At 46.5% G+C, this 26,842-nt stretch overlaps 1 protein-coding gene across 7 annotated transcripts in view; it reads right to left on the reverse strand.

The window, feature by feature from the left end:
• The window catches only part of GABPB1 (GA binding protein transcription factor subunit beta 1), a 57,703-nt gene extending 31,949 nt beyond the window's left edge, over positions 1–25,754 (reverse strand). For 3 of the 7 annotated variants that reach the window (XM_014606039.3, XM_059714642.1, XM_059714643.1), the window contains exons 1-3: positions 8,932–9,039; positions 8,020–8,187; positions 7,343–7,537 (exon numbers count right to left, since the gene is read on the reverse strand). In XM_014606039.3, the coding sequence (XP_014461525.2) occupies positions 7,343–7,537; positions 8,020–8,187; positions 8,932–9,039 (471 nt within the window). Of the gene's footprint in view, positions 1–7,342; positions 7,538–8,019; positions 8,188–8,931; positions 9,040–14,129; positions 19,405–24,831; positions 25,100–25,420; positions 25,509–25,665 lie in introns of those variants that run through there. The other 4 variants (XM_059714644.1, XM_059714645.1, XM_059714646.1 and 1 more) reach the window with 4 other exon arrangements.
• Positions 25,755–26,842: the final 1,088 nt, after the last annotated feature.

Genomic DNA, 26,842 nt, shown 5'->3' on the forward strand with positions numbered 1-26,842 from the left:
GACTCCAAAGTAGGAACTAAGACACTTGGATGGAGGTCGAGTTGCAGAGTCAAGGGACTAGCAAGTGAAGAATTACTTTACTGATCTTGAGGCTTGAGAAACTGTATGTCTCATGAATATATGAACAGGACTCCAAATGGCCACTTCACAGATTTCTAGGATGAATGTATTTTTCAGCAACTCTGAAGATGTTACTTGAGCTCTGGTGGACTCCTTGAGGATTCACATTAGCTACTGTGCAACTGTCCTCACAAAAAAACACTACTTGGAAAATTCTGGGCGAAGATCCCCAAGTCCTTAATCCTCTCTGCTATGGCCACCAAAAGCTGAGATGACCCAAACAGCACTGTAATTTGATGGTAGTCAGCCAAGACATCTGTCCAGGACAGGGAGTGATATGCTTGTCCTGAGGGTATAATGCATACTGGGAGGTGTTTTTTTGTTTAAGGTGGGATCTCCTTCAGTAGGAAGTTGAGGAATGTGAGACCATCATCAAGATGAACAACTATGGAAGAGATCCCACTCCAAGGACGTAGAGCCCCCTCACTCTTCTAGTTGAGGCAAAAGTAATCAAGCAAGCCATCCTCACCAACATGGGCAGCAAAGAACACTGCCATTAGCTCAGAAAATAGCCCCATGAAAGCTGCAAAAATTAGATTGGATCAGTTCCCACGATAGGATCAAATTTAATATTGGTATGAATATCTTTGTCAGACATTTTCAGAATATTAGTGCATCATATAGCATGCAAAGAGAAGAATCTTGTTCATTTTGCCTGGTAAGCCTGCCTTACCAAGATCTTCCTGCTACGGGCCACGATGTTTCAAAGGGGGCACAACAGTCCCCACTCCTCACTCAGGAGCCAGAATCTAAGCCTCAGGGAGGATTTCCCTTCCATCCTGGAATAAAAGTTCCAGGAGAAAAGATAAGGATTCTGGTTGGCTAAATATGAGATGTAAAATATTGTGGAAGCAGAACTGTTTCAGCCACATCAGGCTACCAAGATCAAGCTGGCCATGTCCTGCATGGCTTTGCAAAGAACTCTGGAAATGAGATGGTTGGTGGTACAATTCCCATCCCCCCTCCACGAGAATAAGAAAGCCCCTTTGATTCAAGATTTTTGTGGCAAAGAAGACCTGATGCTTCTCATTGGTTTAAGCTGTGAACAGGTTAGTCCACCCTAGAATCATGCGATTGTGACTAGAAGAGAGATGCCGGCTAAGTCTGCTCGCCCAGCTACTCTGATTAATAGAGAATAGTATTGTAGAAAGGCAGATCTGATGCACCAGAACAGTGTGTGTTGCAACTGTCTGAGAGTGCAATCACTGCCTGGCACTGGTGAGTGGGAGTGAAGATTAAAATGTTGTTTGCTGATGTAAAATATAGCTGTGATGCTTGTTTGTCAAACTTGCTATAGGTTGGTGGCTCTCAACCTCATTAGACTCAAGGCACCCCTCAGAAAATGGCACCTCTTATGTTTCTACAATCAAAACACAAGTGAAAGATAACAGAGGAATTCTTCTGTTGCAAAAAACTCAAAAAGACCATGGCAGGTCGGAATGTTTTTGAATCTATGGATTCCTAACTGAAATCTCTAGGCTTAATCTTGTGAATCATGTGTAAGTGTTTGTACATCTAACAGTGTCAAAGCACCCTGGCTGAGAATCACTGCTACAGACAATACCAAGATGTGCTGCAAAAAAAGATTGCTAGGCCTTTCAGACTGCTTGAGACTCTGGAATTTTGATAAGCAGGTCTTTCCCTTTTTGGGCCACAGGACTTAAGCTGAAGAACATCCATGTCTACTGTGCATTCCAGCAATGTCACAGTCATCTCAAAGGAGAGTTCTTTTCACCTCCCTCCCTTATGGATATTCTCAAGGTCCCTTCAACACTTCAAGGAAGACAAAAGCTAACAGAAAAATCATCACAAGAATATCCAGCAGTTGTTTGCCTGTTGAACAAACGAATCTTCAACAGCCCGCCATGCGTCAAAATGTACTCTTGGCATGTGGTATCACTTAGATGCACAAGGCTGCAGAAGTTGGTATGGTCAGAGTACCCTCCAGTAGTGAAATCAGGCTCTCTTAAACCTGTTTGAGAAAGTTATGCTATATCTGATCCAGAGTCCAAGGTGACCCCAAAGAATGCAAGTTTTTATGAGATTCGATTTCTGGTTGTTTACCTTCAAACCCAAGTCTTGAAACAGAGAGAGGATGTGTCAAATGTTTCAAACACCTATACAAAAAAAGTCTCATTTTCACTAGTCAGTTATTGAAGGAAGGTTTCCATACATTGCTTGCAACAGTAGCAGCCCATCTCCAGAGCAACACTTTTGTGAATACCCTTGAAGTTACAGACCAGAGGGTAAAATTTTGTTTTAATAGAAATTCTGGCTTAGTGCAAACTTTAGTGAGAAGGGATTACCTCTGTGAAAAGGGATTAAAGATAAATTGAAGAATGAATCTTGTAAATCAAGAGAAGGGTCATTCATCAACACTATCTTGAACTTCAGCTTATGAACTAAGGAACTGATTTTCTTCATGTTCAACATGGACCTTCTTCAGAATTAGGATAGCAGCTGTAGAACCTCTCACCACTTCTGATGAGGAATCTCTTCCATTACTTTCATGGGAAGAACATCTTCTAATAACAGGACCTCACATGAAAGACCCCTAAAGAGTGACTAAGCTTATCTGACTGGTATAACCAGTCAAGATTATCTAATATGGAAATATTGGTACCTGAAGTGAGCAAGGCAGCTCCCAGATGGTCCTGTAATTAATTCTGAAATCACATGAATTGGTCTTGATGTCTCAATAACCCCTTTAAAATGTCTTCTTATCCATGGTCAGGTTAGATGTTGTAGTCAGCTGCCTTTGTACAATCATTATTCTGTGTAAGGCAGCTGGAACATGTATGATGGAAGAAAGGACTCAGCTTTCCTTTCATGAGGTCCATGACCAATACAGCCACTATGGCATAGGGTCCCTTAAAAACTTCACAAAATCAGTGCCTGGTATCCTAGTATTTGCTCCAAGGTGATTCTTCAGACATCATATGGCAATGGATACTCTAGAAGAGCACTTGTGTGTGTACTCTGAGCTCTGGCCATCCTCAGAAACTGAAGAATCCCAAGAGAATGAACTCAATATATCTAATGGCACTCCCAATGGCCATGGGGAAAATTGTTAGGAAGCCTGGCTGCAGAAATATCGGGGCCTTAGTGCTATCAACAATATGGGAGTAAACTAGAGCAATGACTGTGGTTCCTTTAAGTCTTTCTGTCAATGGTATGACCCTTGTCAGTGCTACTGGCTGCTCTAATGAGCGTAGCAGGATCACTGCCTCCCTCTAGATCAGCATCTGTGCATTCAGTGATATCATGGCTAAAGAGAAATGCTTCCATGCCATACTTGGAATAGATGCTATCAAGCCAGGGGCTGAAGAAGCCAGGACCCAAAATAAAGACAGAAGTCTTCCATGATACTATAGCTACTTGGTTGTCATCCCCATGATACACAAGCACGGGTGGATCTGTCCCATATGCTTTCATTTCCAGCAGGAGTGTTGGGGGTGCAAGACCACAAAGAGCTGCATAGCACAGGGTAACTCCTACCTGCTTTAGGCTGATCAGAGCCTAGAGCAATACAAGTGCATGCATGTGGTGTGGCCTTTTTTGGGCAGGCTTTTCAGCACAGCGTAGTTGCACAGCTCTCACAGGAGCAGGAACATGACTGAGAAGCACTGAGGTATGCTGAGGAAGCATCAACAGTAGTTCTCAGCCAGGTGTGCTGCTGCATTCAAAAAAGTGATGGCGGGGTGCCATGACCCTGAAAAGGTTGGGAACTACTGGTCTAGGAGCTACTGAAGGTAGACTGTAAAAGGGAAAGGACTGAGAACCCACACCAAAATATGTAAATAATCTTGGGCCATGGGCAGATGAATATTTGATCTGCTTCAAATTCTGCTCCAGTTTGAAGCACTTCAGGCCATGGGCAGACATGCAATCCCCTGTCTGTACCAGAAGACTGAAAGGAAGGAGGCATGCACAGACTCCTGTTCTCCAGCCCCAGAGTCTTCCATAGCTCTTGGGCTTGAGAGATTCCCAAGGATGGCTGAGTGCACATGAAAACATTCATAACAGTAAGCTGGTTGCCCCACTCTCCATACCCACTCTCTCCATAAGGGGAGGGGAGAGGAGGAAAGCAGATCACTAAAGTATGCTAAAGGAGTAAGCAACACCCCTGCCCCTGGCTGTGCTCTTCAGAAAGAAGTGATTACAAAAAATGAAGAATGTTTTTTAATGAAAGAGCAAAAGCAACGGTAGACTGTTAGCAGGACCAGCTACCTAGGATTTGGGGTCTTGAATAACTGGCACTCTCCCTTATTCCAGGCCACACAGTTCTAATCTCAGATCCTAAACAAGAGGTGCATAAATATATTGGTCACATAGCGGATCAGCACTGATAATAGGAAAATTAACATCATCTGCAATCAACTTTTTTTGGCTGTACTGATAAATGTTGTGTGCATGAGCGCAGCCGTAGCATGCACATGGCCAAGAATGCAGCCTGGCAGCTTGGAGAGCAGTGTCCTGCCAGTTAAATCTGGGGGGTGGGGGAGGAAGAGGCATGAGGGGTGCAGACCAAGGCCCTCATGGTGAGGAAGGCAGGGGCTGGGGCAGGTGCTGTTCAGGCAGGGCAGTGAATGGGACCCCGCAGCAGGGAGCAAAATGGAGTCACAGGCGGCTTGTCCAAGAGGCATGGAGAAGGGAGGGGAGAGTGGCTCCCCGCCACTGTGCACACCCCTGGGGGAGGCATGCGGGGCATGCACCACCCCAGATTTGTGTGCAGCGTGGAGGCAGGCTGCCTGCTGAGGGCTCAGGGCCAGGGGCAGTGCCAGCCCCTTCCTGGTGAGGGGGCTGGGCTGGGGCAGGGCTTGGAGTGGGGAGGCTCAGCTGTGTGGGGTGGGAGGCAGTGGTGATGCTGGTAGAGGTGGCTATGGGGAATTCTGAGGTGACTATAGCCCCCCAAGCCTCCCCTCCAGCACTGCCCATGCTCAGGGCACAAGAACTCCCAAGAGAAAGTCAGCAGAGTGGAGTGCTCTGAGCAGGAGCAGCACTGGGGGGATTATAGTCACCCCAAAATTCCCTGTAGCCCTCCCCCACAGCTACCCCTTCCAGTGCCATCACCCATCCCACCCAGCTAAGCCTGCCCCACTCTTGCCCACTGTGGCCCAGCCCCTCACCAGGAAGAAGATGGCGCTGCCCCTGGCCCTGAGCCCACAGCAGGAAGCCCACCCTTACCCCATACACAAATCTGGGGGCCACATGCCCCCATGCTTCCTTCAGGCTGTGCACAGTGGCAGGGAGCTGCCCCACCTTCCCACGCCTCCTGGACAAGTCACCCACAGCTCCATCCTGCTTCCGGCCCCAAGGTCGCATTCACCACCATGGCTGGGCAGCACCCCCAGTCCCAGGCCCTGTCCCACTCTCTCACTGTGGAGGCCTCAATCTGCACACCCCATGACCCTTCCCTCCCCCATGACCCTTCCCCCCAACAGACAGACCAGCAGGAGACTGCTCTCCAAGCTGTCAGCATTGGCCAATATAGCTGGTTAATAACCAGCTATCGGTATCAGCCAAGAACGTCTTTACTGGTACACCCCTATCCTAAACTGATCTGAAGACCCATGCAAGTTATATACTTGTAAACTAGAAAACTTATTCCAAGGGTTGGGCCTTCCTATCAATCCAATCCTTGTTAGGGAAAGTTGAGTTAGCATCTAGTCTAGGGGCAGGCAAAATACAGCCCATGGGCTAGATTTGCCTGCCAGGTAATTCCATCTGGCCCACTAGGCCCCTCTGTAAGCCCTGGCCCTCGCTGCCCCTCTGCAAGCCAGTGCCTCATGCAGAAGGTGTGGCTCCGGTTGTTAAGCAACCACCCCCCACCCCAGCCTGGCCAGTTCCACCCCCAGCCCCGAGCCAGGGGACACTAGAGACAAGAAGCTTCTGGCTGGCAGAGTCTTTTGCCAGCTTACCCCATGGCTGTTTCCAGAATTCCCTGGAAATGCAAGTAAGGGCCTCACTGGGCTGGGGCCAGGGACTCCTGCTGGGGGAAACGGGGCGGGAGTGCAGGGAGCCGTATGCTATGGGGTCAGGCTGGGCTGGCCCCACACGCTGCAGGAGCTGTGCGCTGTGGGGCTGGTTGGGACTGGCCCCGCATGCTGCCACCATGTGCAGCTGGGGACTTAGGCGGAAGCGCTATTGGGCTGGGTGGAGCTGGCCCCACTTGCTGCTGCCGCCACCTGTGGCTACAGACTAGGGTGGGAGCATGGGGTGATGCATGCTATGGGGCTGGGCAGGGCTGGCCCCACTCAATGCCACCACATGCAGCTCCAGGGGCTCGCACACTCTGGGGACTCCAAGGACTGCCAACCCTGCACACTCCCCCCACCATACCCACCCCCACACCCCAACCACATACTCCACACACCATACCCACACCCCGCCATGCACCCCTTACCCTCCACAATATACAAGAGTAAGAGTGTATTTTGAGCTACTATGCAATCACCTCTAGATTCATGTGTGTTGGCACAGTGTATCAGGACAAAATATTTTTTTTAAATAAAATTAAAATAAGTTATAGATATTTAATTTTTTTAGTATATGTTTTTTTCCCCCCAGTTTCAAGATGGCAACCCCCCTCCCCCCTGCAAAAGGAGTACTTTCAGGGCAAGGGGAGGGACTTATGGTGGCAAAGGTCAGCGTTTAGGGGCAGGACGTCCGGTCCCAAGATGGCAGCCAGGGGGTGGGCACCAGTCAAGGTGTGGGGGCTACCCTTGCAGACCTCGACATCTCACCCAAACTTGTTAAGCTGCCCTCCAGCCAAAATAATTGCCCATCCCTGGTTTAGTTCCTGAGAAAAAGGTCTTCTGTCGCCTCAAAACCCCACTCCAACTCATATAACCCACCTCCCCCAAGATGACACAGCTAGCAGAACACACTGCTACATTTTATGATAGCTTTGAGTTTAGAGACCATATCTTAACTGCAAAGATCCCAGTTAATTCTTCATGTCAGCATATTCAAGGTAAAAAAGACTGAAAGCCCACATCCCATGGATTAACAGGGCTAAACATACTTCTTATGCAATTTTTAGACAGATTATATGAATTAATAAGAGATCACTTCTATACCATGAACTGGGGGGGGAAGGGGAGTACCATCAGTTTAAATCACTATACAACCTTGCACTATTATATTTATAGTTTAACTCATTAGCTGCATAAACAAGCATCCTTTGTAAATTTCAACTGCATTATGAATCACAAGTTACCTGTAATATTTCTGCTAAATCTTCATTTCCATTGTCTATTGCAATGTCTAATGCAGTTTTGCAAAATTTACTTTGAACATGGACATCTGCTCCATATTTTATTAAGAGTTCCACCACCTCTTGATGATTGTGTTCAGTAGCCCAGTGAAGTGCAGTCATCTTTAGCATGTCCTTTGCATTAACGTCAGCCCCATGCTACAAACAAAAAACATTATACAATATCAAATAATAATGGGTTCTTTGAATTGTTTAAAGCTGTAAATGGAATGATGCCCAAAATAATGAAAGTATTCCTTTTCACTTGGTCACAGCCCGTGATTTCTGGTTATCTTATAATTACTGTTCCATTATCACAAAGCATTAAAAAATTCTTAGGATCACCTATGTTTAAGCACTAAAATGTAGTTATTAATATAATACTGCATTTTGAAAAAGTCTTACTTTTGAATCCCAATAACCTAACTTTAAGACACGTTGACTTCAGTTAAGAAATTAAAAATAAAATGTACAGCTGACCTGGAAAAGAACACACCCTTGATATGTACTGTGAAATATTCATGTTGTTTATTTAAAAAAATCGTTTTGGTAACACACAAGAAATTTAAAGCAAACCTATTTAATTGTAAATCCAAACTCAGGCTCAGTTCCAAACAGCACGTAATGTAAGAATTTTCTACCTTAAGTAAGACTTCTACTATGCTTGCATGGCCTTCAGACGCTGCCATATGTAATGGAGTTCTGTCCACTTTGGTTCTGGCATCGCGACTCACACCTGCTCGAAGTAACACTTCTGTTGTTGAATAGTGTCCATACTGTGCTGCTAAATGAAGTGGAGATGTTCCCAACTGTAAGGCAATGCAAAGGGTGGACACTTAAAAGACAGTATGAAGCAGTCACTTCTTTCCCCTCTCTTCTTGATTTTTATCCTGAAGACATAGAACCCATGCACCTGTCCACCACTTCTAAACCTTTTCCCATTTAGCCCTCTGGAAAGAAGCAGGATGTTTATAAATGAATATATAAAGAAAACATTCCAAACTGAGATTTTCACTAACTCATCACTTAGAGAAGATCCCACTGTTGTGACTTGCCTCTTCAAAGCCTCATATATTCCACCAACTGCCATATTAGCTGTTGTGTCATTTACCTTGTCTTTGCTAATCACTGATAGCTAGAATATGATTCAATCAACTGGACTCTCTTCCTAAACTAAACTATAACTGTATGATTAAGAGGTTAATTAGTGACTTGTGGATGGAGAGCAAATATTTTACCATTAACCTTTCCATAGTTTGTCTAGGCTACCATTAATAGTAACCCATTCACAATTTGTTACTACCAGTTGCTGTCCTCATGGCTATTATTTCAAGGTCAGATAATATGAACAAATAGTAAGTTTCAATTTGATGCTGGATACTGGGGAAAAAAAATTAAACTGCAGATTCCAATTCAGGAAACCTTAAGAATAGGTTTATATAAATTTTAGAGGTTATAAAAAAAATGTAGCTAGTCTCCAGAAGGAAAAAAAAGGAAAAACAGGGTGAAACAACAAACAGCAAGTGACACAAACAAATTAAAATATCCATTACCCAGTCTGTGGTGAAAGGTGCTCCATTGGCCATCAAAATGCGAACTTCATCATCTTGACCTGCTCGTGCAGCTTCTAAAAGCTTCTTTCCCAAATCTACAAGGGACATCTAGTGAAATATGGGAGGGGAGGTGGGGGGAGATATTAAAAGTTTAATGTTACATTTATGTTATTATTTAAATGAAATAATCCTACCGGAATTTTTTTCAAATTTCATTTTCCAACCAATTTTTAATCAGTCCAAAATAAAGTTGGACTGAATAGGATATACCCTCAAAGCAAACACCTGTGTAAACACTCTCATCTGAGACTGCAACCTTGTGAGGGTTGTGACAAAGCGCACAGTTCTTTATGACAGTTCACGCTGGAGTTTACTGCTCTCAGGGGCAGCATTTACACATGTACCTGGGACTGCAGCAGGGCACAGCAGCCCCACCTGGCAGGGAGACCCAGGGATCAGTTTGCCAGCCTGGGGCTGCTCTGACCTGGTTCAATGTGTTATGGAGGGGCTGGCTGGGGCATGAGGGTACTACTGTGCAGAGCTAGCCAGCAGGCAGCCCCGCACCGTAGCACCCTCATGCCCCAGCCAGCCAGCTCCAGTCAGCGTCTACACATGCAATGTAGCGGAAAGAATAACTCCACTGTAGGATAGTACTTGTGTCAGGCAGTACCCTCCTATATCAGGGTTAATTAGTTTACTCCAACCTAATAGCACTGCATGTGTAGATTGCTGATGCTTTACTGTGAGCTAACAAGTCAGCCCTGCAGTGAACATCTCATGTAGATGTTCCTCCTCTCTACAAAACTCCCTCCAGTGTAATATAACTATTTTGATGACACCAATAAGCCAAGGATGTTAAACTGTCCTATTAAGAGAAGACAGGGAAGCTGGAAGCAGTTGTGGCTGCACCCTGGAAATGTAATCGAGTCAGTTATCAAATACAATTTGAAAGGTAAAACTACCTATGAGCAATGGGAACAAAGGACATGCTTAGTGTAGAGTATCAAGGTAAAGGCACAGCCAGATCAAGTATAGTTCACATTCCTAGATGCAATTCATGAAAAAACAACCCTAGAATACACTGGTTTAGAAAAAATTAAAGCTAAAAGCAAATTGCCATCTAAAGTAACACACCTTCAACCAAGCATTTATACCCACAATAAACCAAACTTTTGAAAGTGTATGGACTTTCATATCCAAGGTAACTAATGTTTTTAAATGTGCCCTACTTTAACTGAAAATTCTCTTCCAAGGTGGATATTTATTTATTTACCGGGGGGGGAAATAGGTAGTAAATTGTTGGAAAATTTCTTCCGAGGAAAATTAAAAAATTATCTTAGACAATATTAAAAAGGTGGATTTTACATATCATAGAACCATAGAAAATCAGGGTTGGACAGGACCTTAGGAGGTCATCTAGTCCAACCCCCTGCTCAAAGCAGGACTAACCCCAACTAGATCATCCCAGCCAAAGCTTTGTCTAGCTGGGCCTTAAAAACCTCCAAGGATGGAGAGTCATAGGTAGCAGAAGGGGAGGCTAACAGGGCTTAGCCCCCACAAATGCAGGAGAGAGGAAGAGCCACAAGGCAGCCCGGCTGCAGGCTCCCGACAGCTCCAGCAAGGGAGGAGTGGGGAGGACCATGCACGCAGCAGTGAGAGAAGGAGTGGGACTGGGGCTAGAGCAGACTCTGCACAGCCAGGGTGTGGCGTGGGATAGAGCCACGAGCAGCTCATCTGGGCAGCGCAGCTTCTGGTGCTACATGTACCCGAGGAGGCATGGGGGATGTGCACCCCAGGATCTGCATGGAGCAGGGCAGGCTGCCGCTCCAGGCTGGGGCCGGGGCTACCGATACACTCCTACCGATGCAGCCCAGTATACCGTTAACCTTCTTTGCAACAAGGGCACACTGTTTTCTTATATTCAGTTTATTGTCCACTATAACCCCCAGGTTCTTTTCCGCAGAGCTGCTGCCCAGCCCGTCAGCTCCCAGCCTGTACTGGTGCATGGGATTGTTCTGTCCTAAGCGCAGAATTTTGCACTTGTCTTTGCTGGACCTCAGGAGATTCCTTTAGGCTCAATCCACTTATTTGTCTAGGTCACTCTGAATCCTAGCCCTACCCTCCAGTGCATCTACCAGGGTAGATAAAAATCAGCATTTTTTTTTAAACAATTAAAATAAAAATCAGAATTTTTAAAAATTTAAATCATGTATTTAAAAAAAAATTGTTATGATATTTTTAAAGATATTATCATAGAATAGGATTTAAAACAATGCATTCATGTACCTTAGAAGTTTTAGAAATAGGTCACAGCAGACCATGGACTATATTAGGGGCTCAATTTTATGGGGTTCCCAGAGGCTCCTCTATAGATTACTAAAAATTAAAGAAAACCACTCTACCCAATGGGACTCAGTGCTCTGTCTAGAAGATCCCATTAAGCCAGGGGCGGGCAATTATTTTGGGTGGAGGGCCGCTTACTAAGTTTTGGCAAGACATCATGGGCCGCATGACAGGCAGCCAGGGTCAGATAAGTATTAACTTTCTAAATTTTTTAGGGGCCCCATGAGCTGGATAGAACGGCCTGGTGGGCCCCATCCACCCTGCAGGCTGCATTTTGCCCACCCTTGCATTAAGCATTTGTGATGCTTAGTTTCAGTTGTCAAACTCTGAATTTGCGTCTCCAGAGACCATAAGCAGACAAGGTTCTTTGGGTAGATGTGATAATTTATTAGACCAACTAAATAGTTGGAAAAATTGTTCTTTGCAAGCTTTCAGACATAAACGCCCTTTTTCAGGCATAGGGAGAGTTTGTCTCTAGAGATAACATCCTTGTTAACAGCAGTATATGGAGATGGGAGACCTAATTACCCACCCTTCATAGATTCATAGATGTTAGGGTCGGAAGGGACCTCAATAGATCATCGAGTCCGACCCCCTGCATAGGCAGGAAGGAGTGCTGGGTCTAGATGACCCCAGCTAGATGGTTATCTAACCTCCTCTTGAAGACCCCCAGGGTAGGAGAGAGCACCACTTCCCTTGGGAGCCCGTTCCAGACCTCGGCCACTCGAACTGTGAAGAAGTTCTTCCTAATGTCCAATCTAAATCTGCTTTCTGCTAGCTTGTGGCCATTATTTCTTGTAACCCCCGGGGGCGCCTTGGTGAATAAATACTCACCAATTCCCTTCTGTGCCCCCGTGATGAACTTATAGGCAGCCACAAGGTCGCCTCTCAACCTTCTCTTGTGGAGGCTGAAAAGGTCGTTTCTCTAGTCTCTCCTCGTAGGGCTTGGTCTGCAGGCCCTTAACCATACGAGTGGCCCTTCTCTGGACCCTCTCCAGGTTATCCGCATCCCTCTTGAATTGCGGCGCCCAGAATTGCACGCAGTACTCCAACTGTGGTCTGACCAGCGCCCGATAGAGGGGAAGTATCACCTCCTTGGACCTATTCGTCATGCATCTGCTGATGCACGATAAAGTGCCATTGGCCTTTCTGATGGCTTTGTCACACTGCCGACTCATGTTCATCTTGGAGTCCACTAGGACTCCAAGATCCCTTTCCACTTCCGTGCCACCCAGCAGGTCATTCCCTAGGCTGTAGGTATGCTGGACATTTTTCCTCCCTAGGTGCAGCACTTTACATTTCTCCTTGTTGAATTGCATTCTGTTGTTTTCTGCCCACTTGTCTAACCTGTCCAGGTCTGCTTGCAGCTGTTCCCTGCCCTCCGGCGTGTCCACTTCTCCCCATAGCTTTGTGTCATCTGCAAACTTGGACAGAGTACATTTCACTCCCTCATCCAAGTCGCTAATGAAGACATTAAAGAGTATCGGTCCAAGGACCGAGCCCTGCGGGACCCCACTGCCCACACCCTTCCAGGTCGAAACCGACCCATCCACCATGACTCTCTGGGTGCAATTCGCCACCCACCGGACTGTGTAGTCATCCAAGTCACAGCCTCTTAACTTGTTCACCAGTATGGGGTGGGATACCATATCGAAGGCCTTCCTGAAGTCTAAGTATACGACATCCACCCCTCCTCCTGTGTCCAGGCATTTCATAACCTGGTCATAAAAAGAGACTAGATTGGTCAGGCACGATCTGCCCGCCACAAACCCATGCTGGTTTCCCCTCAGCATAATTTGCCCTGCCGGGCTCTCACAAATGTGAGCCTTGATAATTTTTTCAAAGACTTTACCAAGGATGGAGGTGAGACTGACTGGCCTATAGTTGCCCGGGTCCTCCTTCCTCCCCTTCTTGAAAATGGGGACCACATTGGCCCTTTTCCAGTCCTCTGGGACTTGGCCCGTGCGCCACGAGCATTCAAATATTCCCGCTAGTGGCTCTGCAATGATGTCGGCCAGTGCCTTCAGCACCCTCGGATGGAGCTCATCCGGGCCTGCTGACCTAAAGGCATCCAGTTCTTCCAAGTGACTCTGCACCATCTCAGGGTCTACGCATGGAAGTCTGGTACCTTGCTGCTGCCTCTCTACAACCCCAGTGAGAGACTTGTCGTGCCCCTCACTTAGGAACACTGAGGCAAAGAACTCGTTGAGGAGTTCAGCCTTGTCCCCCCTGTCCGTCACCAATTGTTTCTGCCCATTTAGCAGGGGTCCTATTGCTCCCTGGGCCTTCCTTTTACTCCCTATATATCTAAAAAACAATTTCTTGTTGTGCTTTACTTGGGATGCCATCCTCAGCTCCATGGTAGCTTTGGCCCGTCTAACTGCCTCCCTACAAGCATGAGCAGAGGAGGTATATTCGTCTTTGGTGATCTCTCCCTGTTTCCACTTTTTATGTGCTCCCCTTTTGGCCCTTAGGCTGCCCTGGATTTCTGCGGTCAGCCAGGGAAGCCTCCTGGCCCCTTTCCCTCTTTTACCCCGCACGGGGATCGTCTTGCTTTGTGCCCGAAGGATCGTTTCCTTAAGGCACAGCCATCCTTCTTGGACTCCCATCACTTCAAAACTCCTATTCTGCAGTGCGTCCTTGACTAATCGCCTCAGTGCATTGAGATCAGCTTTCCTAAAGTCTAGCACTTTCACTCTACTAGTTACCTTACCCACTCGACACCTTATGGTGAATTCTATTATTAGGTGATCACTGTCCCCCAGATGGCTACCGATCTGTAGGTCCCCTACCATGTCATCCCCCATTGCCAATACCAGATCCAGTATGGCATTCCCCCTAGTGGGACCATGTACCTCCTGTGTCAGGTGGAGGTCCTGTACACAGGTTAGAAACCTGCGTGAGCGGTGGGACTTTGCCGTCTGTGTCTCCCAGCAGATGTCTGGGTAGTTTAGGTCCCCCATGACTTCCGCCTCTTTAGCTTTTATGGTCTCCGTGAGCTGCATCAGGAGCCCCGCAGCCATACTGTCTCTCTGCAAGTTTGTATACACACAGTCAAATCCTTACTTTTCTCTAAAAGTGAAAAGCTTCAAGAAGTTAAATGAATAGGCGCAGAACTTCGTAGTAGTAATGCACTTTTTTAGTAATCAATGATTAAATCAAGGCTTCCTGACTAGAGATTTAAATCGATTTGGTTTAAACCAAATCCACCCTTGTATCTACTGTTCCCCCCAGCTTGGCATCACCTGTAAACTTGCTGAGGGTGCGCTCTATGTCACCTTCCAGTTCATTGATGAAGACACTGAACAAAACCAGCCCTAGGACAGACCCCTGGGGCACTCCACTTGATACCGGCTGCCGACCAGACATTAATTATTACACACCGAGACCGATGCTACAGCCAGTTTTCTATCCACCTTACAGTCCATTCATCTAGTCCGTACTTCCTTAGCTTGCCTGACAGAATGTTGTGGGAGACCGTATCAAAATCCTTGCTAAAATCAAGGTACACCACATCCACCAGTCTCCCTGCATCCACAGAGCCAGTCACATCATTATGGATGGCAATCAGATGAGTCAGACATGACTTGCCCCTGGTGAATCCATGCTGACTGTTCCTAATCACCTTCTTCTCCACCAAGTGCTTAGAAATGGATTCCTTGATGATCTGGCTCCATGATTTTTCCAGGGACTGGCCCACAATTTTTTGGGACCCCCTCCAAGATATAGTTTTGGGGCTCTCTGACTCATAGAAGCTGGTGGCAGCAGCAGGGGGGTCAGGGGATGGCAAGCAGCTGGATGTGAAGACTGTGTCAGAGGGGTGGGGGTAGCAGGCAGCCGGATGCAGGGGGCAAGGGCTGTGGGGCTCCCTGCAGACACAGGTTTCACAGGATAGGACGGGTTGGCTCTGGACTAAGGTGAGGCTGACTAGCCTGTAGTTCTCTGGATCCTCCTTTTTCCCCTTCTTAAATATGGGTGCTATGTTTGCCCTTTTCCAGTCATCCAGGACCTCTCCTGACCGCCATGAGTTTTCAAAGGTCATGGCCAGTGGCTCTGAAATCTCATTAGCCAACTCCCTCAGCATCCTTGGTGCATCGCATCGAACCCCATGGATTTGTGTATGTATAGTTTTTCTAAATAGTCCCTAACCTGTTCTTTCACCACTGTTGGCTGCTCACTTCCTCCTCAAACTGTGCTGTCCAGCACGGTAGTCAGGGAGCTGACCTGGCCTGTGAAGACTGAGGTGAAAAAGCCATCAAGCACTTCAGCCTTTTCTGCATCCTCTGTCACAAGGTTGCCTCCCCCATTCAGTAAGGGACCCACACTTTCCCTGATCCTCCTTTTGCTACCGACATACTTGTAGAAACCCTTCACCTCCCTTGCTAAATGCAACTCTAATTGCGCTTTGGCCTTCCTGACTTCATCCCTGTATGCCCAAGCAATGCTTTTATACTCCTCTCTAGTTACCTGTCCAAGTTTCCACTTCTTATTACCTTCTTTTTTATGATTTGGTTTACTGAAGAGTTCCCTACTAAGCAAAGCTGGTCTTCTGCCATACTTGCTAGTCTTCCTGCGCATCAGGATGGTTTGTTCCTGCACTCTCAGTAAGGCTTCCTTAAAGTGCAGCCAGCTCCCCTGGACTCCACTTCCCCTTAGTCTGGCTTCCCAGGGGATCCTGCCCGTGAGTTCCCGAAGCAAGTCAAAGTCTGCTTTTCTGAAGTCCAGGGTCCTTATTCTGCTGCTCTCCATCCTTTCTTTCTTCAGGATCCTGAACTTAAATCATCTCATGGTCACTGCTGCCCCAGTTGCCATCCACTACTACATTAGCCACCAATTCTTTCCTGTTTGTGTGCAGCAGGTCAAGAAGAGATATGAAGCAGATCTTTTAAGTACAGTACTTTTCAATATACATGTACAAACAGCACTTACTTTTTTGGTGCATAAAATAATTGGACAACAGTACCAGGTGGCATTTACATCAATTTGAACAGTGCCTGTTTCGTGTGTGATTTTATGCAATTATTACAGAGAATTAGCTGGTAGAAGTAATGTAACAGTCTCTTTAGCATCCACACCTATGCAGTCAGGCTTTCTCATTTTCTATAGTATGTTCTTAAAATATGGAAAGCAGTAAACTCAGGTTAATTCAGTGCTCCAAAGGAAATGCAAATACTGACAAATTATCCAGTAATGCTCAGTTATCAGGGGTTGATGATTGGGGAAGGTGGTGGCAGAGAACAGAAATAAAAGCAATTTAACCATATCCAAATTATTCCATAAGCCAATTAATCAGTTTGCTGAATGTACATTTGAGGAGGTTGCAAACTACACAAGACAAGGAAAATATATGGCCTATACTTACATAGGCCATATGTATTATACTCAAGAACATGGAATCTATATGTAAAACTAAATTCTTAAAAGATATTGGCCTCAATAACCCTTTCTCTCACACTCCTTCCCTCACAGTTATCTATGCCTTGCTACTCCTTGTGCTCCAAGTACAAATGTGTGAAGTTGCCACGACCACCTCATTCAGTCCATTCTGAAATTTCAGTCTGTGTGTCCGTTTACAGAACAAAGCTGTGAAAGTATTATTTTTCCACTTGAATCACACTTACACCATGGTACTTATATGAAAACCTATATGCCATCCAGTTTCTAGGACATGTCTATCCTATCGGCTTGCTACAAAGGCAGGACAGAACAAGTGTGAAGTTTGTGTGTTATTTTCAGATATGTGATATCGGAATGGTCTGAATTGTACAGTTATTACTATCTGCAATGTTACTGTTTATAAGATTTGGCTAACGGGTTCCACAATTCCATGTAGAATACAGCATGCAGAACTGAAGCTAGACTGGTCCTTTAAATGAAGGGATGAGAACAGCGAAACACATTTAAAAGCCAAGCTACTGAGGGTGAGCTGGTTTCAACTTCAACCAAGAAAGGACTTGTGTTCCTCCAAGAACAACACAGCTCAAGTAACATATTAAAATGGACTCAACATTTCCCTTATGTATAAAATATGTGTCTGAGAAGCAGCACATTGTTTTAGGTTTCTAATAGTTTTCAATTCTAAGTGACTACAGTAAACATAACTTCATTCTGCTGAGCTCATAGGGAGTGGAAGAGGAATGGAATCATTAAAGTTATCAACACCATACATTTAAGTGTCTGGATCTTGCTTCTGAAAATGAATAACTATGTGTAAATGGCAAGACATCCATAAGCACACATGGGTATGTCATGTATGTCTCCAGAAAAATTCCCTGAAACATCTTTGCAAACCAGCTACCTCTAAGATCCAGAATTAAAAATGTGAATTGATTACAGAGCTCGGAGTTTTATACAGAGATTGCACTACCAGCTGAAACTGATCATGAACTTATCTTTCTTGCATCTATGTTTTCATCTAAAAAAATACTAAGAGTCTGAGAAGCTGTTAACAACACAAATTCAGCAATGTACATCAAAGAGCTCAGCAAAGTGAATGAAGAGTTTGACTCATTTCCCAAACAGTAACTAACCAATGTTGGGGAACTATGGTTCAGAGAAAAATCCCATCAGATTATATTTGCATCTTCTTTGAAATGAAATCACAAACAGTCAAAACACCAATCATTCTGGAAAGCTTTCTTTGTGACTGGTTTAAATGACGAACTTTGGCTGGTCCTACACATACTTAAAGACATTTCTCTGTTTGTTTGGATATAAGATGGGTACTCAGTACCACAGCTCTAGTGGTTTGGAGGAAAATTTGAAAACCAGAGTTTGTTTTTTTTTTTAAAGGGGGTCATATAGGACCCCTAACGTCTATTAGGAAGGTCAGATTCAAGCAAGTTACCTCTGTAACTTGCCAACAAATCAAAGAACCTGTAAATGTCACCCATTAACACTTTCCAGCATAACAATACCCCTTTCTCTGTCTGAGTTCCCAATTTACTTAAACAGGATTTGCATTTGAGCGACTTCTCTCTGAGACTGAAAGAAGAGAAATGGGGGAAGAAAAAGGAACAACACAGAGGCACTGAGCATGCAAGGGTACACAAAGCTCCTGCACAGCAAGGAAGAACAAGGCCGAGGAACATATAAAAACCCTTGCATGGAACAGATGGGAAATGGAGGGCACAGAGCCCCTTCACATAGGCATACCTATCAAAAGTCCTTTTTCAATTACATTGGGAGCAAGAAGAGGGCACCAGGCAATGTAGGGCCCCTGCAAGACACAAATGGTAATCTGGTGGCCACACCAGACAAGAAAGCTAATATTTTTAACAGTTTCTTTGCCTCTGTTTTCCTGAACAGGGACCGGGATATCCCTCCTACCAGAGGTAGGAACAATCTTGGGGATAGCTCTATCAAGCCTCTAGTCAGTGCAGATGTAGTTCAGTATCTTCTGGAAGGGCTAGACATTTTTAAATCTGCAGGTCCAGATGCCCTCCACCCGAGGGTGTTGAGGGAGCTGGCAGGGGTCATCACGGAGCCTTTGGCCTGGCTGTATGAGCATTTGTGGTCATCTGGCCAGGTGCTGGCTAATGTGGTCCCTATTTTTAAGAAGGGGAGGAAGGAGGACCCAAGTAAATATAGGCCTGTAATCTTCACCTCAGTGCTTGGGAAGCTCTTAGAGAGGATCATCAAGGAGCATATCTGTGGGGGGCCTGCAGGGGAGATCATGTTCAGGGGCAATCAGCATGGCTTCACCAAAGGCAGGTCCTGCCAGACTAACCTGATTGCCTTTTACAACCGAGTAACTAAATCCTTGGATGATGGTGTCGCTGTGGACATAGTCTTTCGAGACTTTAAGAAGGCCTTTGACACTGTCTCTCAACCCATCCTCATCAACAAATTAAGTGACTGTGGCATTGATGCCTGCACAGTTGGATGGGTAAAAAATTGGCTGATGGGGCGCACCCAGAGAGTAGTGGTGGATAAGTTGCACTCAAGCTGGCGAGATGTGAGCAGTGGGGTACCCCAGGGCTTGGTCCTCGGGCCCGCACCGTTTAACATCTTCATCAGCGACTTGGACGAGGAGGTCTGTCCAAGTTTGCTGCTGACACTAAGATGTGGGACGAGGTGGACACACTTGAAGGGAGAGAGAGGCTGCAACTAGATTTAGACAGACTACAAAAGTGGGCAGATGAGAATAGGATGGGGTTCAATGTAGACAAATGCAGGGTGCTGCACCTTGGGAGAAGGAATCCACAGCATACATACAGGCTGGGGAGTTCCTGTCTTGAAAGCACAGAGGCAGAAAGGGATCTTGGAGTCATTACTGACTCCAAGATGAACATGAGCCGCCAATGCCAGACCGCAGCCAGCAAGGCCAGCCAGACCTTGTCATGCATCCATAGGTGCATCTCAAGTCGGTCCAGAGAGGTGATACTCCCCCTCTATGCGACTTTGGTCAGGCCACAGTTGGAGTACTGTGTCCAGTACCGTCCAGTACTGGGCGCCATACTTCAAAAGGGATGTGGCCAGCCTGGAGAGGGTTCAGAGGAGGGCCACCCGCTTGGTGAGAGGGCAGCAGGACAGGCCCTATGAGGAAAGACTGAAGGACCTCAACCTGTTCAGCCTCAGCAAGAGGAAGCTGAGGGGGGACCTGGTGGCTGCCTACAAGCTCATCAAGGGGGATCGACAGCAAATAGGCAGAGCTGTTTTCTCCCCAGCACCACCTGGGGTGATGAGGAACGATGGTCATAAGCTGATGGAGAATAGGTTTAGGTTGGAGATCAGAAGGCAATATTTTACAGTTAGGGTGGCCAAGATCTGGAACCAACTTCCCAGGGAAGTGGTCCTCGCCCCTACCTTGGGCATATTCAAGAGGAGGTTGGATGATCACCTGTCTGGGGTCTTGTGAACGCAGCATTCATTCCTGCCTGTGGCAGGGGGTCAGGCTAGATGATCTGTTCAGGTCCCTCCTGACCCTAGCTACTATGAAAAGTCTACGCTTAAAACCCACTTAGTATTCAAGGCCCACCAAATTCAGTTAAATTTTTATTTCTGAGAGGGTTCCCAAAGCAGATACCTGGGGCCATCTAGTGGAGAAGAAAAATCTCACAAGCTACCTTGCTAGGCAATTCCAAATCCAAATTAAATCCCCAATATGTAGCTGTGATTGAGAAGGTACTTTCATTATAAGATTTTTATGGGCTAAGAATTTGTTTGCAGACAACAGTTACCATTTATGAAACTTCTCAGTATTCATTTTTAAACAGTCATTTAAAAGTTTTCAGAAAGATGACCAAGGTCATTTTTGACTGAAAAAATGTTGCTTTAATAGTGCTTGTGGGAGGTTGCTTGTTGTATTTATATGATTCATTCTGAGTTATTTTAAAACTTGCAACTTGTCAGTGATTTTCTTGACAACAGGAACAAGTACAGCCTTTACTCAAGGAATAGGTATAATCTTCCTATCTGGCATCTAAAATACAGTCTGTGAACAGCAAGAAAAAAGACTGCATAACTTTGTATTTCCACTCTGAGACTGCAGCTTCTTTGCATGTTAATTCCCAGAAACCATCATAGCTTATTTAGTCTGTTGACAGCTGTTACAATGCTCGTGCCTGGTGATCAGCTCTCTGCATAGCTGTGGGATGGTTGAAGACGCTGCACATCTACTAAATGGGTGTTCTTCTTCTCCTGTTGTAGCAGAACTTCCACTCTGCTGACCTAAGACTACTAAAAGGCTAAAATGGGTCTGATGTCTACCTCAGGCCCCAGGGCATTTTTTCAATTATATTTTTTTTTATTTAGTCTTCCTACTTTATACTTCAAATCCCTTGCATTTTTCATACTACTTGTGCATTCACTGAATAGTAAATAATAGGGTACAAGCCACTCCCAAGAGTTGGAAAGTATGAGTGTAATCATAAACTGCATCAAGGTTATTCTAGCAAATACTAGCAAAGGTGGTTTTATGCCACCTCCACTTCCTGGCTGTAGCATGGGATGGATGGCTAGAACAGTCCCCTAGGAACTATTCCACAGGTCTGATATTTGTAGTACAATACCCCCCAAACCACACTATGTACTAACATTTCCCCAACATTCCTCCACTGCAGGCAAGGGGACACACCAGGTAGGGCAGAATTTCCACTATACCCAAGAAATCCTCAACTTAAAGCAGAGCTCCAAGTTCACTCTGTGAAGCTCCTGCAGCACACTGAAATGAACAGGACCAAGGAGCTACACTATATGATACACAGCTAATAAGAAGACAGCAGAGAGCTGCACCTTGTACTAAATCAGAGATGCAGAAGCTTTTGTGAGATAGTCTCACTTCATCAGATGCTGTGAAAGACATGTACAGCTCATGTCTATCAGATAAGAGTGACTTGAATACAAGAGGCAGAAGGGAAGGAGGAGAGAGCCAAACAAGTAATAAACTCATAGGCATAAAGGGGTCACAAAAGTTAATTCAGGTAATGGGTAAACCTTCATAGTCCCTGTTTAGACGTAATAAATTCCACTCTGGGAACGATTTCTTATTCTGCAATTTCTCACTTCTCATTGATTTTTAAAGTGTTTTTGTTATTTGTATACAAATCATCCAGTAAGACTGCTCTGTGCATGTCCTTTCACAGCATCTATAAAGTGAGCTTGGCATCACAAGAGCTTATGCACCTCTGATTCAGTATGCAAGGTGCATTCCTACCTTGCCTTTGGCCTGACTTCACAGTAATATGATTAACTACCTCTCTGCTAATGTAGTCAGTAAAACACCAAAATGTGTATCCATTTATAAATTCAATGGTTCTACTAGATTTTAGTAAAGTTAGTAGAGTATCATGAGAAATAGGGGAGTGCTCCTTATCAGCTCTATGACATATTCATCAGATCTAACAAGTGCGATACTGTAACTGTCCAGATGTCTTCTTGAAATTGCAAAAAATGATTCAATAGGCTTCTTCCAGACACTATCAAAAGAAAGGTAATAAGTTAGGAATTATATCTAGAAGCTACACCAATGGATTGCTTAGTTTGAAGGTATTTCTGAACCCCCCCAAAAACACACTATGCTGCTACTGACCAGAAAACGTTTTATACACAATTAAGTGCTTAGGTTCCTTTCTTCTGGATTTAGACCTCTTCAAAATAATAGCCAACTTCTGGGACTTTTAGATTTAACCACTGTGATGCACTCGGCAGACAGCTGCTGTCAAGAATCACTCAGAAACCATTATATTCTGTTTTCAAGAAGTTGTACTGGCTTCTTACTTTCAGCTTCTTCTACAGAGTCAACTCTGAGGTTCCTTCCTTTTCCCTGTGACAAGGTATTTAGCAGAATTTGCAAATTTGTTGGAGGTTGATAGGCCACGCCATGAGAACTTCTGCTGTGGCCTCAAACTTATGACCTCTAGGCTGTCAACTGTGTCTCTTAGTGCTCGCACCACCCCAGCCCCCAAACTCTGATGTATAAAACCCTAAATGTTTATCTTGGCCCTTTAAATTAGAAACCCAAAGCATTCATAGCCCAGAGAGTGCACAGGTAAATGAGTGTGGAGTGCACATGGCAGGTCTCACAGCTCAAGAAGTCAGAGGCACTGGCTCCATATTGAAAGAGTCCTATGTTCTAAAGGACTCAAAGCCTGGAAGTGTGTCTTATATACCTGGACCTAGGAACCAGTGACCAAGCTTAGTTCAGACCAATTGACTGAAAAGCAGGTGGCATCCTGTATTTGGGGCCACTCAGTACAGACTGGGTACACTGATGCTGCCACAGAGAACAGAGCTGGCATAAATGAGTCTCAGGATTTGTTTACACCGAGATCTCAGCCACAGGTGTTTTTGTGTCAGTGCAATCTCCAGGCACAAATGAGCCTGGAGCAGAAGTTAGAGCAGTGTAATCTGCAACAGTGCAGTTTTCTTGCAGGGTAAGTTATACCAGGGCACAGTATATAAGCTAGGGATCTATCCTGGTACAGCTACACCGATGTCAAAAATCCCTGGGCAGACCGTGAACAGCATATTCTTAAGTATTCCCCCCCCACACTGCTCTGATGAACACCAGTAGGATTATCCACTGGGGTCCAGTGAGGATGCATCACTTCTCGCAGCAATGTGCAGGAGCAAAATGAGTGGGATATTATTTATCTTTCAGAACATATTTTGAAACCAACCTGCTTCAGAGTCAATGACCTTGTTTTCAGAGGTGCCAAGCATTGCAACACTCCAGTTAAAGTTTATTTAGTATCTCTGAAAAATAAAGCTAGGGCTCCTGAATATGATTTTGTATGCATGTACTGGCAGAGGTCAAAGAAACATTTTTAAAACATTCACAGCATAAGTTAGCTATAACAGCTTCATCATTAAATACAAACCACATATCTCATTTTATTTGTCATCATCTAATCAGTGCTGCCATACTATAATATCAAAATCACCTTGATTCTGATTCTCTAAAATCTGGTAATATGTAATGCATATGGTACAAAAGCTGAATTCAGGGGGGTTATTTTTCTTTTTTCCACCTAAGAAAACTTTTTCCTTTAAAACCAAAAGTTTTCACAAGATGTATTCAAGGAAGAACAGAACATGCACTAAGTTATGGCTACTTGTTTCCTTATATTAATAAATATATTTTTACATGTTCATGTCATCTTACAAGTTTCATGCAATGATTTCTAATGAAATAAACCCATTTAATGTTCTTGCCTTATTTCCTTGTAAATCAGCAGCCACCAGTTATATATTCTTTAAGATACAACTCTAATTCCGTACTCTATAATTCAAATCTTAATAAAAATACAAAACGCTTATATTGGCCCCAAAATAATATACAAGAATTACAGCATTTTGCCAGTGACAGTTTTTATTTCATTTGCTGTTCTGGCAGCACTGTTCTGTTCTGTTCTTACTGGTGGTTACCAACCTCTAGACAGATTACCAAAAAATCCTGTACTACCTGGGGCCTGCTTCAAGATTCCCAGTCATGACAGTGCCAGAGTGGGTTACTGTTCAAGGCGTTTAATTCGGTAACAGGGCCTTGTTCTCACCCTTGCATTGTAAAACACTCCCACAGAGAATCAGGACTTCACTGCATAATTCAAGACGACAGAAAAGAAATACTGCCCTAAAATCAGAGACCACAAACTTGGCCTTTACGTTCGTGTGCATCAATGAATAATTACAACACAATTATTCTCCTAGAAATATGGTATTGTATTGACAGAAATGATCTAGTGGGATTTTAACAATGTCTCTAAACGGTACAACAGCCTCACATGGAAAATGTCTACCAAATGGTTTCACAGGGCAGATGTTATCACCCCTCCCCCTCCAAAGCTCCTGCACTTAGACACAGGAGCCCCAACACAGCCACTGTCTGGTCCATGGGTGCAAACACTGGACCGGTGTTTTCCCAAGAAGGAAACAACGAATGGGACGCCTGGCGCTCACTTCTTGACTTCAGGGCCCAACTCGCTCTAGCTCCTCAAGCAAATGAGCCTGGGAGCAAGCCAGGCCCTGCACTGCACCGCACACCCGCCCTTCCTTGCAGCAAGCAGCGTCGCTCCCCAACGCAGCAAACCCAATACGAAGTGCATCAATGCAAACCCAATACGAAGTGGGCTTCCCTGCCACAAGCCAACGTGCACCCCACGCTGCGCCCTCGGGGCAGCTCCTGAAGCAGCCAGGTGCCCATGCCCAAGGGAGGGCCGGGCTTTTCTCCGTTTTTTCACGCCTCCTCACACAATGGGGCCCAGCGAGAAGCCAGCTCAGCAAAGGGGGGAGAAGGCCTCGTGCCAAGCACCTCAGCCCCTGGGCCCCGGCGGCCCCGCTCCCCCCCGCAGCCCATGGGCCCCGGCCGGATCCGGGGCCAGGCGCTGCTGTGCGGGGGGGGGGGAAACGGCGCTCGCGCTCCCGGCCCGGCCACGCGGCCCGCCGCCCCGCGCCCCCCGTGCGGCGGGGTCCCCGGAAGGCCGGCCGGCCGCCGCGCTCCCCGACAGGAAATCCTGGCTGGGCTGGGCGCTGCGGAGGGAGCCGCGGCGCCGGGTTCCGGGGGAAGTGGAATTATTTTTTACCAGCGAAGAGATCAACTTCCACATCCGGTAACAGGGCCCCATACAAAGGCGCTGACTGACCTGGAAAAGCTTGGCCGGCCCGGGGGGGTGGGGGAGAGCCGGGCGCGGGGATGGGGCCTTACCGTGCCGCCTGCCCGGCCGCCTCCGCCCGCGACACCGCCCAGGGGCGCTCGCGGCCGCCGCTCCTCGGCGCCCAAAAGCCCCACACAAAAGTCCCCGCTGCGCCCGGCGGAGGGACACGGCGAGGCGGCCCCGCGCCGCGCGATGGCCCCGGCCTCCGCCCGCCCCGCCGCGCCGCGGGGCCCGGGAGCCCTCCCCCCCCGCGGCCGCCGAGCGGGCGGCGCGTTGTGGGGCGCGGGGCACTTACCATCGGGGTGCGGGATTATCTTATTACACAAATAGCCCCGACAAAAGGGGGGCTCGGCGGAGGGATACGGCCTCTCTGCGCCCTACTGCGCATGCGCGGCGGCGGCCCGCGGGGGGAGGGGAGCGGGCTCTGGAGGGGCCGCCATGTTCTGTCCCGGCTTCCCGCCCGCGGGGATGGGGGGCGGGGCTGCTCCCGCCTGCCGGGAAGGGCCCGGGGGCACCGGCCTGGCCGCGGAGATCCGCGTTCTCCGCTGCGAAGGCCCCGAGGGAGCTAGCGCGGTGCCCCCCGCTGTAGTGCCTCGCCCTGCCCTGTCCGCCGCCCCCTGCTTGCTCTCGCCCTTGGCGCCCCGAGGTGCTCGCTGCTCCCCAGATCCTGCCAGCCGGCCCCGGGGCTGACATCCGCGCCCCAGCCCTGCTCCGACCCCCGGGCCTTTGCTGCTGCCTGTCTCCGGGGACCACTCTGCTGTCCCCTGCCCACGTGGAGACTGTTACCAGTTGCATGTTCCTGCTCCTGGCGTGGTGGACATCAGTACTCCTTAGGTTTCCTTCTGTGGAGGGAACTTCTTTTTATTGTCATAATTTAGTCTAGGTCTATTTTTCTTTTCGCTTAAAAACTGCTTCGCTTGCCTTTCTGAAGAGCACTAGTGTGAGTAACCATTGATCCAAGTCCTAAAATCGTATCTCTTTAAATAAACTAAACCTCAGGTGGCCATGGTACAATAGGGCGGTAAAGTATCCACATTTTAGAGAGCGAGAACAAAAGGTAAGCCCTGTTGAAACAGGCGCAAGTTATAACCTAGCGATTGTGGCTGGGTTCCGACCATAACTACGTGCTGTCAAACTTGCAGTTTCTTGGTGAGGGGCATCACTTCCCAAAGCCTAGTGAGTCCTGCCTTCCTCCACCTCGTTCAGAAACTTGCTCTGACTCTGTTGCTATCTTTCTAAAGCTTATGGGTCCTGAGAAGCAAGTACAACCTCCCCTTTCCTTCTGGGGGTTGCAAATGTTTACATGCAGGTAAAGAAACCAGCAGTCCAATATTCATTACAGTTTTCAATTGCTGATGATGAGTGTGTTCTCAAAACCTGTGTGTACTGCGAAATAAAACCGTTTCTCTTGGAGGTATAATGTTGTTTACTCAGCAGCTGCTGATTACAGAAAAATATTTGTCTCCCCAAAA

Source organism: Alligator mississippiensis, chromosome 11 (genome assembly GCF_030867095.1).
Source record: "Alligator mississippiensis isolate rAllMis1 chromosome 11, rAllMis1, whole genome shotgun sequence".
NCBI classification, from domain to species: Eukaryota; Metazoa; Chordata; order Crocodylia; family Alligatoridae; genus Alligator; species Alligator mississippiensis.